We start from the raw sequence: 13,229 nt of genomic DNA, 5'->3' as shown, positions 1-13,229 counted from the left end.
GGACACGCTGGAGGGACTATGTTTCTCGGCTGGCCTGGGAACGCCTTGGGATTCCCCCGGAGGAGCTGGCCCAAGTGGCTGGGGAGAGGGAAGTCTGGGTCTCCCTGCTTAGGCTGCTGCCCCCGCGACCAGACCCCGGATAAGCGGAAGAGAATGGATGGATGGATGGAGTTAGTAGCAAGGAAAACAACAACAACAACAAAAAAGATGTGTGTTTCTTCTAGATGAGAGTGGTGATTGCCTGTGACTAATATATTCTTCTCCTGGTTGGTACACACCGGACTTGACATCTGTACTGTGACGGTTTGGTACAAATATTTGCAGTTGCACCCCTATTATGATTTTGACATTTTGTGTACAGAAGCAAAGTTCGACTTACCATATTTATTGAAGACACAGGCCCAATGCTGTTCACAAATATGTCGACATCTATCACAGTTGGTTTAACTAAAAAGAAGAAGAAATACTGCTGGTCAGGACTCATTTTGGCACATATGATTTTTAAATAAAATGAAACAAAGTGATGCTGGTTGAATGAAACTTTGCTGCTCACAGTCCTTCAAAGAAACAGAGCTGCTGAGGGAAGGCTATTAGTAATGATTATACACTTGTCTTCATCACAAACTGCTGTAATGAAACACCTTGATCAGTGCTCTCTTAAACAGAACAATTATACGTTAATTACTCACCAATAAAGTAAGCTACAACTTATGTAATTAAATATACTTTTAGAACTTAACCTATTAAGACCTGAGACTAACAGCGATGCCTTCAGCTGGCTATTCTGCTTCAGACTATAATTGTCCTTTAGCTTTCACCTAGACTGTGCCAGGCTGTCTTTTGCCTTAGAGCTACTACAGCAAGTTACACTAAAAAAAATGCACAGAGATTTCATGCTTGTACTGCCTCAGTCCTTCTGCACAAGGGAAAAAGGACAAACCAGGGTAAAACTGACTTGTTCATGAAAATAAAAACAGGATTAAACACAGCTTTAATCTCTGTCCGCACTAACGCAGATATTTAGCAAAATGAACCTTTTCTGCTGTGTTTGCTCCATGTGCAAACAACATGTGAAAAACAAGCAAACAGAGAATTCAACAAACACCTTCCAAAGTTGATACTAAAAAAATTACTGTATCCACTTAAAGTTACGATTTTTGCAAAACAGTGATGTTGTAACATACTTCACACATGCGCCATTAGAATTTGTGTATTACACATGCAGGTGGGGGTGTTTGTGTGTATGTGTGTGTCTATCTCACAAAACAGTGGTCAAGATTCCAGTGTTTCTCTGTTGTCCACTAATCCTTCAATTTCAGGTGAAGCTGGAGTGGGCGTTCCCTCAGCAGTGCGGTGCTGCAGGCACTGAATCAGCTGCTCCCCATCACAGCTGATTACACACCTCTCTATTAAAGGCTGAACTGTTCCAATGTTCTCCATGGCACTCTTTAACATCACAGGGTGAACAGTCCAGCTCCCACTCTCAAGCTTAGCGCTTTGTGAATTTGCTTGCGTTATTCTAAATGTCAAAACAAATTATTTTGCCTTCTTACAGAATCCTTCATGTATTCTTGGGACTCCATGTGCTCAAGCCACAAGTCAACTCAGCCTGCGCCTGCTTATTCCTCACCTGAAACAGGGAAATACTCACCTGTCAGCTGCACACCTCTTCGCTCCAGTCCATCCATTCCCACGCCCCTCACCTGTAAAGAAAACACTTGCCCGTTTAAGGTCCAAACTCTGCATCTCTAAACGTTGCTTCCTGAAATCCTGCCCTGCATCCTTGAACCCTAAAATAAAGACAGTATTCAAGTAAGAACCAGAGCCGCTCTATTAAAGTATTTCCTTGTTTTACTTACCCAGTCACTGAACTCTTCGGCTGTTCTCACACCGCAGATACTCACGGGATTCATTTTTCCCTTCCCTCTCACAGTAAAAGCATTGACTTTTCTACAGTTAAAACGATAGCATGAAAAGCAGTGATTGATGTGGATTCCTTCAAGAATTATTATGTTTTATTACAATATTTTTTTTATGATTTTACTAGTTTAGCTCTTCCTGTCAGTTCGGCAAACAGCTTTCATAAAGAAAGACTCCTGGTTCCCCTGATTTCATGCTCAGCTCTGAACGTGTCATTTCAAGGTAGAAGTTTTCAAACAATTATCTGACAGCTGCGACATACAGTCCATGTCACACGCTTTTACATTTGCATAAAAAAACAGAAATGAAAACCCTCCATGGTTGTACATAATCAGTCATTTTAGTCTTTGTGTTTTAGCCAATTAAAGCCTGAATGAGAACTTCTCCACTTGCCAGTGTCTGTTTCAGCGTTCAGTTCTTGTGCAAACAAATGGCACACTAAAGGACACTTATCTAGAGTTACTGCTTTTAACAGTGCAGCACTTAGAACTGACTAACACCTGGTGAGGCAGCTGAGTAGACGTGCTGTAAAACCAGAAATGCTGCTTTAAAGACCTGAAAGTTTTATTACCGTCATTTTAAAGCTTCTTCTAATAACTCTTTATTACATGTGTGCAAATCGAGCTTTAATGAGCTCCCATTTGATGCTTTACTACTGTCACTTCAAACAGACTCCTGGAACGAAACTCATTGTGTGTAAGCTGGCAGGTAATAATGTCAGCTGCTGCAACAGGATGCATTTTGCCCCACGGACCAGCTTTCAAGACAAGCAATTAATTGGAGACAATCAGCCCTGATAGCTGGTTCTGAACACTGTTGCTCCGATCGTCATCCCTTCCCCTCCGCCCCGACCTAATCTTCTGTGCTGAACACAAACCATTCACACGCAGACAGCATGCCTCCGTCTGAATGATTTTATATTAAAAAAAGATCGCAACATTTCTCAACAGTCGTTCATAGTGTTTATTATGAAACAGTTTAAACTATAAAAACACCTTAATCTGAACAGCAAGTCAAGACAGATCAAACGTGAATAATGAACTCAGAAAAAGCAAACACAGGCACTGGACATTTAATAAAACACTGAAATTTCCCTCTATATTTACCCCTCCCATTTTCCCGTTCAAATAGAATTTTTGGTGAGAAAAACAAATATTTTTAAAAATGTGAAAATTTTCAAAGTGCACATTTTTAAAAACTTTGTTTATTATAACACCTTGTGGACAACACAAAGCTTCTTTGAAACAATGACGTAGCAGCTTCTTTGCACATGCCCTCAAAAAATTTGTGCTCTAAAAACAAAAATAAAGGCTTTTTATCCTGACACTGTCACCATCAAACTTTAGATTCTTTGACCAAACGGCCCCTTACCACCACCCCTCAAAAAGCTCAAGAAGTGAAAATGTGCGGCCTCTGACCATTCAGAAATGTCCCACACAGATATGAGCTTTCAGAAATAAAGGGAGAATGGTATAATAAAAAGAGGCGCAGAAAACATAAAATGTCTGCTGGACATCTCCTGCATATCAATTTTTAAAACATAGCAGATTAACTCATTTTAGCCATCTTCTTTGTGGTTAACCATTTTTAAAAACTAAATACAAAGTTGTGCTTCAGCATGAATCTGGACTGAATCTGTTTGTGTTGTTTCAGCTGGTTGAGCTTCTTCAGATATATTGTAACTAAAGGGAGGAACAGAAGCAGGAAGTTGAAGCCACAAAGGCTGAGCGCCCCCTGTTGGCTGGCTGCAGTCCCACCCCTCCATTGAAATGAACAGGACATTTTTCTGACTGAAAAATAAAAAATACACATCAGATAAACTTTTTAAGGTGTTGATTTTTGTTGATTCATGCTGTTCTGCCTTGCTGATGTATGTTCAGAAATGCATTGGTATTACAGCTTATTTTGTTTGACTTGTGAGGACAGAGAAAAAAATATAAATCATGTGAAAATGTGTGTTAAAAATATCTGGAGTCGTGTAGACAGAGCATCAGTCACAGCAGACAGCTGCTGCTCCATCCTCACTTTCTGAACCAACACTGAAGTGTTTTTCGTTTTTCTTCTTGATGTTTATTGTAGACAAACTACATATTTGTTGAAAACAATGTGAAGGTGAATAGTTAACCTTAATGTTAGTAGACTGCATCTCCAGAAATCAATCATCTGGAATCAACGTGTTTTGATTTTTTTGAGTAGCATGACCAGACAGATTTCATTTTAAGAGGCAAAATGACAGTCCATATATAATATGTTTAAATCTGTTTGGATTCATATAAAATTAATACTTTTTGAAATTCAATAATAAGACAAAGTAGGTATTTCATGAGGTAAAAATTAAATCAAAGTCTCAGAACATGAGCCAACATGTAGTGATGTTGCAAAGACAATCTCCCTGCATGTTTAATATCTCAATATCAGGGAAATCTGGAAAACATTGAACTAAACTGGCAATGGACCTGTATTTGCAAATATAAACATATTCAACCATGAAACTTTACACTGTTAGAAACATGTGACCAGTCATTTTAAAATTTGATTTATTTATATGCTATAAAAACTTATTAATTAAATTTGCACATCAAATTGTTGTAATAAGTTAACATGCAATCATTATTGATATATTCTTACAGATTGTGTTTTGACTTGTGCGTTGTGTGTCTTTTTTCTGAAGTACAGGAAAGAAATTCCTTTTAGATGTTAATAAAATTACCAAAATTCATCACCCCTTCTTAACTTGTCTCATTTGAGGGTTCTTCAGGGCAGAAGCGGCATCTGTAAGACTTTGAAACATCTATAATTATGACTCAGATGACTAATTGACTACACAGATGCAGTCCTGTTAAGGCCCCCCTTCACACTGAAGGATGACCTTGCTTTGACAGAAAAAAAGTCAGACTGTGCATGGTCTTTGCAGACTCTTTAATGAGGTCTTCAGGTGTATATTAAAAACAGTGATCACCTCATTACTGATGCATCCAGATTTAATTTTAAAAACTGCACTGGCTTACATCTACCAATCCAATCATAATGTGCACAAGGGCGTCCTTGAATTAGTATGAATTAGTTTGTCATTACATCCCCAGCATCCATGAAGTGAGGCCTGCAGACACTTGGTCGATGAGAACAAGACCACAGAAACAACCTAACACAGCTGTGATAGTTGTGGCAGTAGCATTGTGCTAGAATAGCGTGATCGTCTATCAAAAACAACAGTGAAAAATCTAGTTAGTAAGTATTAATCACATAGCAGCATCATGATTGCCTTCACACTGAAGGTTTTCAAAATTTGCAAAGATCCAGCCATGCTCTAATACTGTAGGTTGTGGAGATTGTTGAGAGCGCTGCAGAGTTGTCATCTGGTATGAAGGAGGCTGTCATGATGTGGGGAAAGCGTGGCGAACCCAATACGCAGACTCATGATAAAAGAAACTGAATTTATTTAAATGAACAAAACTAGAAAACAAAAGGCTGACGTGGCAGCAAAATAAACTATAACAAAAATCCAAAGACGACGCAGCAAGACGAGGCAAGACAAGGCAAGGTGGAGCCAGGGACAAAACACCAACACAACAATGAACCAGCAGGGGAGTTGGAGAAAATGACCAGGTTTTTAAGCAGAGGATAATGAGGTAAGTGGGCACAGGTGAGAGATGAAGATTGTGGACAGGTGGAGATGGGCGTGGCAGATAAACAGAAGCAGACTGAGGGCAAGAAGAGAATGATGACAAGACACAACAATAACATGACAAAACCAGAACACATTTTAATTTTAATTTTACTGCCAATTGTATGAACTAAAAGCTATCTTTCATTTTGTCTTGCTAGCTTTGCTTTATATGATCGATTAGATTTCTTCGGTCAGTCAGCTGGAACTCAAAAAGACAAAAGCCACCAAAGAAGTCCTTTTAAGGTTTTGAATTCTTGATAAAAGAGCTGTGGTATACGGATTTCTTTATGATTTGGTGCTATTGAAAACTACAAATGAGCACTTGTGGCATTATTTATTAATTAATTATTTAGCAATCAAGTCCTACTAATAAATAAACGTTTGTATGTGTGTGTGTGTGTGTGTGTGTGTGTGTGTGTGTTTGTAGGAGGATTGTTTGACTGCAAAACATTCTTAGATATTGATCCTAATAAAGGCGGATGAAGAGCAGCTTTATTTACCAGAGGGGATTACAGAAAATGGCTTTTGTCAGAGGAGGATGTAATCTGCTCTGCCATGATAAACCAGTACTTCAAGAAATAAGGAGAACGTTAGATTTATTTGTTATGAGGCTGAGCAGAGGCTGTTGTTGATGCACAGAGACATTAGCTAATGTCTATCCAGGTCTCTGATGTACAGGTAGAGGAGACAAACTGCAGCTGCACGTCTCTGTTTGACGTCCTGTTGGGAATATTTGTGGTCAACAAGATCACGTGACCACAGCTGGATATTGGCTTTCTTACAGTGGCAATTCCATAATTAGAAATGACCTTGTCAAGCCACATTAGCACAAAGAGGCAACATTTGTACAAATAAATGTCCTGAAAAACTGAATGTTTGCAGCAAACGTCACAAATCCAAACTGCAGGTACTTTTCACCTCTTTGACTATATTTGACTGTGTGAACTTGAAAAGCTTCACCATTGTGTGTGCTGACAGAGGGAATTGTTGTTGTTTTTTTTGACAAACAAAATAAAATATCTAATGAGCTGATTTAACTTTCAAAGATTTAAAAAGTCCAGCTGATCAATTCTTTTCACCTATGTTGTGTAGAAAGTTATTCTGAGTGGGTTAAGCTCTTCCTACTACATCCTCTCTATAATGGCTGCTTAGTAAAGAACACAATGTGTCTTTGATTCCCAATATTTTCTCATCATCAATCACAGAAAGGAGTCGGAAGTGAGTAGGAGTTGGCTACACCACTCATTACTGATGAATGAAATCAAGAGGATTCATTTTGCCTTTTAAAAACAAAACAAAGCAGCAGGACTGACTGACAGTAGTAACACATTTTTTTAAAAATGAGTTCAAAGCATTAGTTCAGATCTTTAAAGTGAGATTCTTTGGAAAGGTTATGAACAATTATCTTGCTTGTACTTGTAAATATTTCCTTGAAAGACGTTTGTTTGGTGAAACAGTTTAATTCTGACTGAGCATGAAGAGCTAACAGCTAGTCTGAGCTGAGCAAAGTGGATTAAAACTGCTTTAATCTCAAAGATTTCATATTGATTCATGCAGTTGCTACTTTTAACCCTTTACATCACTGTGAGTTCACATTATCGATTTGTTTACATACTGGATAATTCTATTGCAAGCACAAGAAAACAGCAGCTGATAGCTGTAGCATTTCCATTGCAGCCTGGAGCACTTCAAACCCAAATATTATCAGATTTCTGCCAGATTAACTGTGTAATGCAAAAACTGACAGCGGTGTAAAAGTTTATTAAATGAATTTAATAAATAGCAGCCGCCGTGAGCAGAAATCCTTTAAAATTGAGTTGTTTTAAAACTGTAGCAATCTGCTTTGGTCTTGACCTGCTCAGACTAGCCCTTAGCTTGTCAATCTGGTCAGGATTAAACTATTTCTCTAAACTGAAAAGGTGTTCAGAACAGATAATACCTCATTCACACTAAAATACAAATATGGTTGATTTGTGTCATATCTTCTTCTGGTTTTATAGTTAGATTTAGCCATGGTTTGTTTCATAAAAATCAAACAAACAAAAAATACCCTGATTTTCAAAGTGAAAGCACATTGAGTTACCATTAAACCATCTAATCACACTTAATTAAGCAGACCATTACTCTGATGTCTTCAATACAGACTGGTGTGATTTAGATTGTTTTCATCCCTGATTTTGCTCTCCCATTTTTTGTCATAATCAGGCACCCATGACATTTCTCATGAGAGGGATGTCAGGCAACCATGGCATCCTTCAGACCTCATCAGGGTGCAGCTAATGAGCTAGAAGATCACACTGTGCTAGCATGGTGCTGTCACCACACATGAGCATGGCGTAGCCTGGGTATGAGGTCAGTGCAGCTTCAAATTGTAAATGACCAAGCCATATCGGCCTCATGTCAAGGATACGCAGCCACCATGCTCCACCCAGGACCAAGGAGGAATTTGTGCATATTTAAAACCCTACACAACCTAAAGGAGACTTGTAATGGGCACCCTGCTGTTATCATTATGTGAAGGAGGCTTAAGATATTACTTGTTCATAACCTTTTTACAGAAACCCTCTTCAAAAGATCTGAATCATTCTTTTTAAATTTACAAAATTACAGCATTTATGTTACATAAGAGAACATAAAAGTATTTTAATTACATTTGCATTATATTGCCCCTAAAAAGACCTCTTGGTTATAATGAAAGTTAATAAATTAAAATGAAAGCCTAACATCATACATATTCAAGGTTTCACACCTTCAACTTGTGCTTTTAAATGTTAAATCAGTTTGGAGTTTCTAGAGTCAAGTTTCTTAAATACAGTATAATGGCAAATAATAAATAAGTCTAAATACCACAACACAGAGAATCACTGACTCATTCAGTTGGGCGCTGCTCCTGCTCAACAAAGCCTTGGATCTGTTCTCAAAATGCAAGGATTTTGACTAATAAACCTAAATAAAAAAGTTGCATGGTTATAAAATATGACAAGCAAAATAACAGCTGCCAATGTCACAATTTTTGTTTCACCGTCCTCCCTACAAACTTTTTTTTGACTGAAGATTGAACTAAATTGATACTCTTTACACACAGTTATGACTGTGATGTGTGTGGAATGTGGTTTTGTGTCTATTTTTTTCAATTAATGAACATTACTAGAAAGGATAAAACAGTTTTCAAGGCAGCAGATGTTGCTCTAAAACTCACTTTTCTGCATCAATGCTGAAACAATTTTGCACCATGTACAAATGTAGTCTCTTTGTGAGATTGGTTTGTAAAAAAGAAAAACTAAATTTTTCCACTTTTTGACTCAATTATTCAAAAAGACTCAAATCAGGACAATCCCTTTTAAATCTCACAGGATGAATTTTCCACATACTCGAATATTTCAAACATCCTGTCTCCCTTCAGGATGCTTATCGACGCCACGTTGCCACAAACTATTCTGCTAACTGAAAGTTTTCACAATTAACTAGAAAGTATTATTTTAGGATTTTTCATGTGATAGCTCAGCTTTATTTTACTTCACTTAGTTTTACTCCGTGTCCATTTGCTTCTGTATTTCACTTTTGTCAGTATTGGATTCCATATTAATTGTCTGCGGCGCAGCATAATGACATGAAAATAACATGAAGCGTCTGCTCTCACAGTCCAGGCTTGTTACTAAGAGAAGTGCCAAGGGGCTTTGAAATATTCAAAGACTTGAACAAATCACCCCCTCAGGCTTACTGTACCACGGTCCATCATCTGTCACCCAGTAAGTAGACACCAAAGCTACTTTAAGGATGGCTCTTTAATGATCTGGCTCAAAATAACTGCAACATGGCTGCAACAAAGTCCCATTTAAATCTACAGGGACACGGAGATTGATCTCTTTTTAGTTGTTTCTTCTGGCAAATATAAAGAGAGAAAGCATTTATCTGTAAGCTATATAATAATTAAACACAAATACAAACATATTGTAAGTTTTCTGACTAGATGGAAAAGCTAAATGAAACGTTATGTATTACAGTTAAATGATGTACTTGACAACCAAACCATCAGATTATCATTTCATAGCGAATACATCACAGTTATTGATTTAAACACTGCACACTTTGGGACTTCATTTATGAGCATCTGTCCTTGCAGTCGACAGGAGAGAGACGGGTTACATCCTGGACAGGCTGCCAGTCTATTACAGTGCCAATACAAAGACACACAACCATGCACAAACACACACCTAAAATCAATTTAGAATTGCCACACTGTCCTGTAGCCTGTATACGAATGAACCAAATGAAAAATATTAATCTTTATTTTTGATTTTGTAATAAGTGCTTTGAAACTCTGTTGCGCTCTTTTGTTCCTTGTGGTCATGAATGAAACAAGTTTATGAAAAGATTTGTTTTGTGGTTCATAACCAGCGTTATGCACACTTGTGTTCAAATGAGTGCTGCAGTGCATGCCTCTTTCATCGAAAGTGGTGGCTCCAAAGAAATAACAGAAATAAAATCAAAACCTTGTTAATTAGGCAATGCATCACTCAGGACCACGAGGACACAAAATTCCTAGTAAAAAAAAATCACTCAAACTTCGTTTCTTCTGCTTGTCTTTTAAATAGACAGTTAACAAATGGGCACGTCATCGCCACCTATGGCTGTCGTTCATGTTTTTCTGCGACCTCTCAGGAATTTACAGTTTTCACAGCAATGTTTTTCACCTTAAGTTGTTATTGTTGCCTTTATGCTGGTCTGAGTCTGCAGCTTGAGGGCTCCATCCACAGAGTGAAGAGCGGACAAACAGAGCAGCAATTTAAGGGAAAACTTTTATACTTTCCAACACTCCTAACTTTTATATATAATTATTATACAAGTATGTAAAACTGAAACAGCAAACCTTTTTGATTAATGTGAATGCAGGTTTCATCCTGCTGATGTTGTGGACAATAAAGTAGAGCATCAAGTTCACAGTACTTTTGGAAAACTACTTTGATTAAAAGCATAAGGGGCCTCTTCACCATCACAGTTTTAGACTTTTTTTAAGTTTTGGGACAAGAGCAACACAACAAACTATTTCACTGTGAGCAGCTGTATTATGAAATTGCCCACATTAATATATTGTACATTATAAGTGAGCACAGAGAATAGGATTGAAGCAAACATATTGGCAACAATCAGACTGCCAAGTCTATATGATGATGCACTCTGGGTAATTAATGAATTATGTCATCTATTGACATTTAGGGTTTTATAGCAAGCTTTATCTTTTGAATAAATAAAGAATAAACATGACCTAGTTAATGTCTGAGTGTGAATGCTGACAAAAATATTTTAGTGGTAGGTTATGAACATGTATTAGTTTTGTTTTTAAATTATATGATTTGAACTGTGAACGTGTGAAAATGAACTTGGGAAGCCCTCCTGTATATACCCACCAATTCTCCTAAAAGCACAATGTGTCCAACTTTTCTTGTTTAAAACTTAAGAAAAAAAAACATAGTGAGAGAATATTCAGTAGTTTTTTTTAACTTTGTTAATAATGTGTATTGTGCTCCAAAGTAGCTACAACTAGCCCACACCATATAATAATTTCTTTTATAGCATTTCTGAATTGCTTTGTTTAGCTTCAGTACAAATAAGCTATAAATAAAACCATAAACACAACAAATCCTGAAGCTCTTTGGAAGTCCTGACATGTGCACCAGATCATTATAATTAAGAGCTGTTGGTTTTATTTTCAGCTTTTATGTTGTATAAAGTTAACCTTCATTTGACTCATTCCAACACTACAAATATTAGTAGCACTAACCAGTAAAACTGAATTTAACCACAACAGACAAAACCATTGTCTCCAATATTTCAGTAAGAAAACTATTTTTTTTCCATGCTACTCACAGCTCTGAAACTGAAGTAGTTACGGCAAACTATTTGTACAATATATGTAAACTAAATCAAACACTCACTGTGGTTACGAAGCTGATTTTCGACAGATACTGACAGGAATTCACTTAGTAACTAGGTAACAGTCTAAAGGAAAATTCAAAACAGCACACTTCTTTTGTACTCATTCCCCTCTTGTTTCATGCCAAGTCTTTATTATTACTGTGATGGTACTATTGTTAAACAGCTCACACCTTGTCAGTGAGCTCAATAAAGATATAAGAAAATTACTATAATTATGAGAGAATTTCTCAACATCTCTTAGAGTCCTCATTTGCTAGAGCTAGTGTCTGTTCCCTATTCCTAATCAGATTCATTTTATCTTCTAATGCTAAAAGATAATCTCACAGACTCCCATTAACAGTGGAAACAAAGGTAAAATTGAGCTTTTTGTTGTTGAGGAGGAGTAATGAAAAACCTAATGTACATATCTGCTACAGACTTTAGCTTTGGGTGGAAAAGATTGGGTGAAATGTTTGTTACTATGAGCCATTTTATTAAAGATCAAATGAGGAAAAAAAAATGTAGTTGTCAGGTTCTACATCTCAAAATGTTGCCAAACATTTAAGCCCAGCATTTCTTTAAGCATGTTTAATAAGAGCTTGTATTTCCTTCCAAAACAAAGTAGTTCAGATTTCACATTTTGGTAAAATAGAGGTAATTTTACCTGCAAATAAAAAGTGCAAGCTAATACTGGACATTTACCAGAAAAACAAAGGAACAAGTCAAACTGGAATATTTTTGACAAAATGCTGAAAGGTGGCAATGCAGCTAAATCCAACAAGTTTCTTCTTTAAAGCTCCACTAATAATTAGGAATTTATTGTTCTGACAATCTGAGATGCATTTTTATGTGTAAACTATATGAGAAGTGTAACGAGAGCCAAGATCATGAGAAATGTTAAAACTGCTGCCAGTGGCGCACTAAGGTCACCATGGTAACCACACACCTGTCTGTCATGCCTCGATAACACTCTTAATAAGACAGGCAGACAGAAAAGCAGACTGGAAAGTAATCCTCAAACAGTCACTGTGTGAAAACAGTCATGTTGAAACACAGAGACAAGTTAGAGTTAACAATTAACATGCACACTTTTGGTTTGTGGTAGGAAAACGGAGAAACGTAGTTTCAATTTTGAATGATGTTTTTACAGTAAAGTATGTCTGAGCATTAGAGCTCCAAAGAGAGCTGGATTTTCACACCCATTTTCACCAAAAGTTTCTGTTGTTTATGTGGAAAATATTTGCAGTTTATGCAAATTTAACCTACGCCATACAATGCCCTGATACCAAAAGTCACAGCATACTATTCCTGATTGCCAATGATGAAATTTTGGATTTTTTAAAGCTGTAGGAGGAATATCAAAATTTGTGATAGAAACAGAAAATTAATGATTGGAAATAAGAAGGATGTTTCAATGCTTTTCTATTGGCACTGTTAAGTCTTACATTCAGTGAAGTGATGCAGATCTGTCAGCAAAAAAGAATCAACAGTCTAAAATTTTCAGTCCTAGTCATTTGGAATGATCATTTCATTAGGAAAAGCACAGAATTGTTATTTTATACCTTGTATGCAGTCGTCACACATTAAAGTACAACAGCATGGGGCAAAATTAAAGTTCAGCAAAAAAAAACAACACTAAAACATTCATGCCTGAAATAATTAAAAGGTCAACTATCACTACAACATAGGCAGATAGTGGAAAGGTAAAAAGTGGTTCAGACTTTTC

At 36.9% G+C, this 13,229-nt stretch overlaps 1 protein-coding gene across 1 annotated transcript in view; it reads right to left on the bottom strand.

Annotated features, from left to right (window-relative positions):
* LOC108240175 (gamma-aminobutyric acid type A receptor subunit gamma3) overlaps nt 1-13,229 on the bottom strand; it is a 52,422-nt gene that overhangs the window by 33,973 nt on the left and 5,220 nt on the right. Inside the window, exon 3 of the mRNA XM_037974045.1 lies at nt 380-447. Within this exon, the coding sequence (XP_037829973.1) occupies nt 380-447 (68 nt within the window). The remainder of the gene's footprint in view (nt 1-379; nt 448-13,229) is intronic.

This window comes from Kryptolebias marmoratus, linkage group LG24 (genome assembly GCF_001649575.2).
Source record: "Kryptolebias marmoratus isolate JLee-2015 linkage group LG24, ASM164957v2, whole genome shotgun sequence".
Classification (NCBI taxonomy): domain Eukaryota; kingdom Metazoa; phylum Chordata; class Actinopteri; order Cyprinodontiformes; family Rivulidae; genus Kryptolebias; species Kryptolebias marmoratus.
The sequence above is the reverse complement of the archived record's forward strand: the minus strand, read 5'-3'. Positions and strand labels throughout refer to the sequence as shown.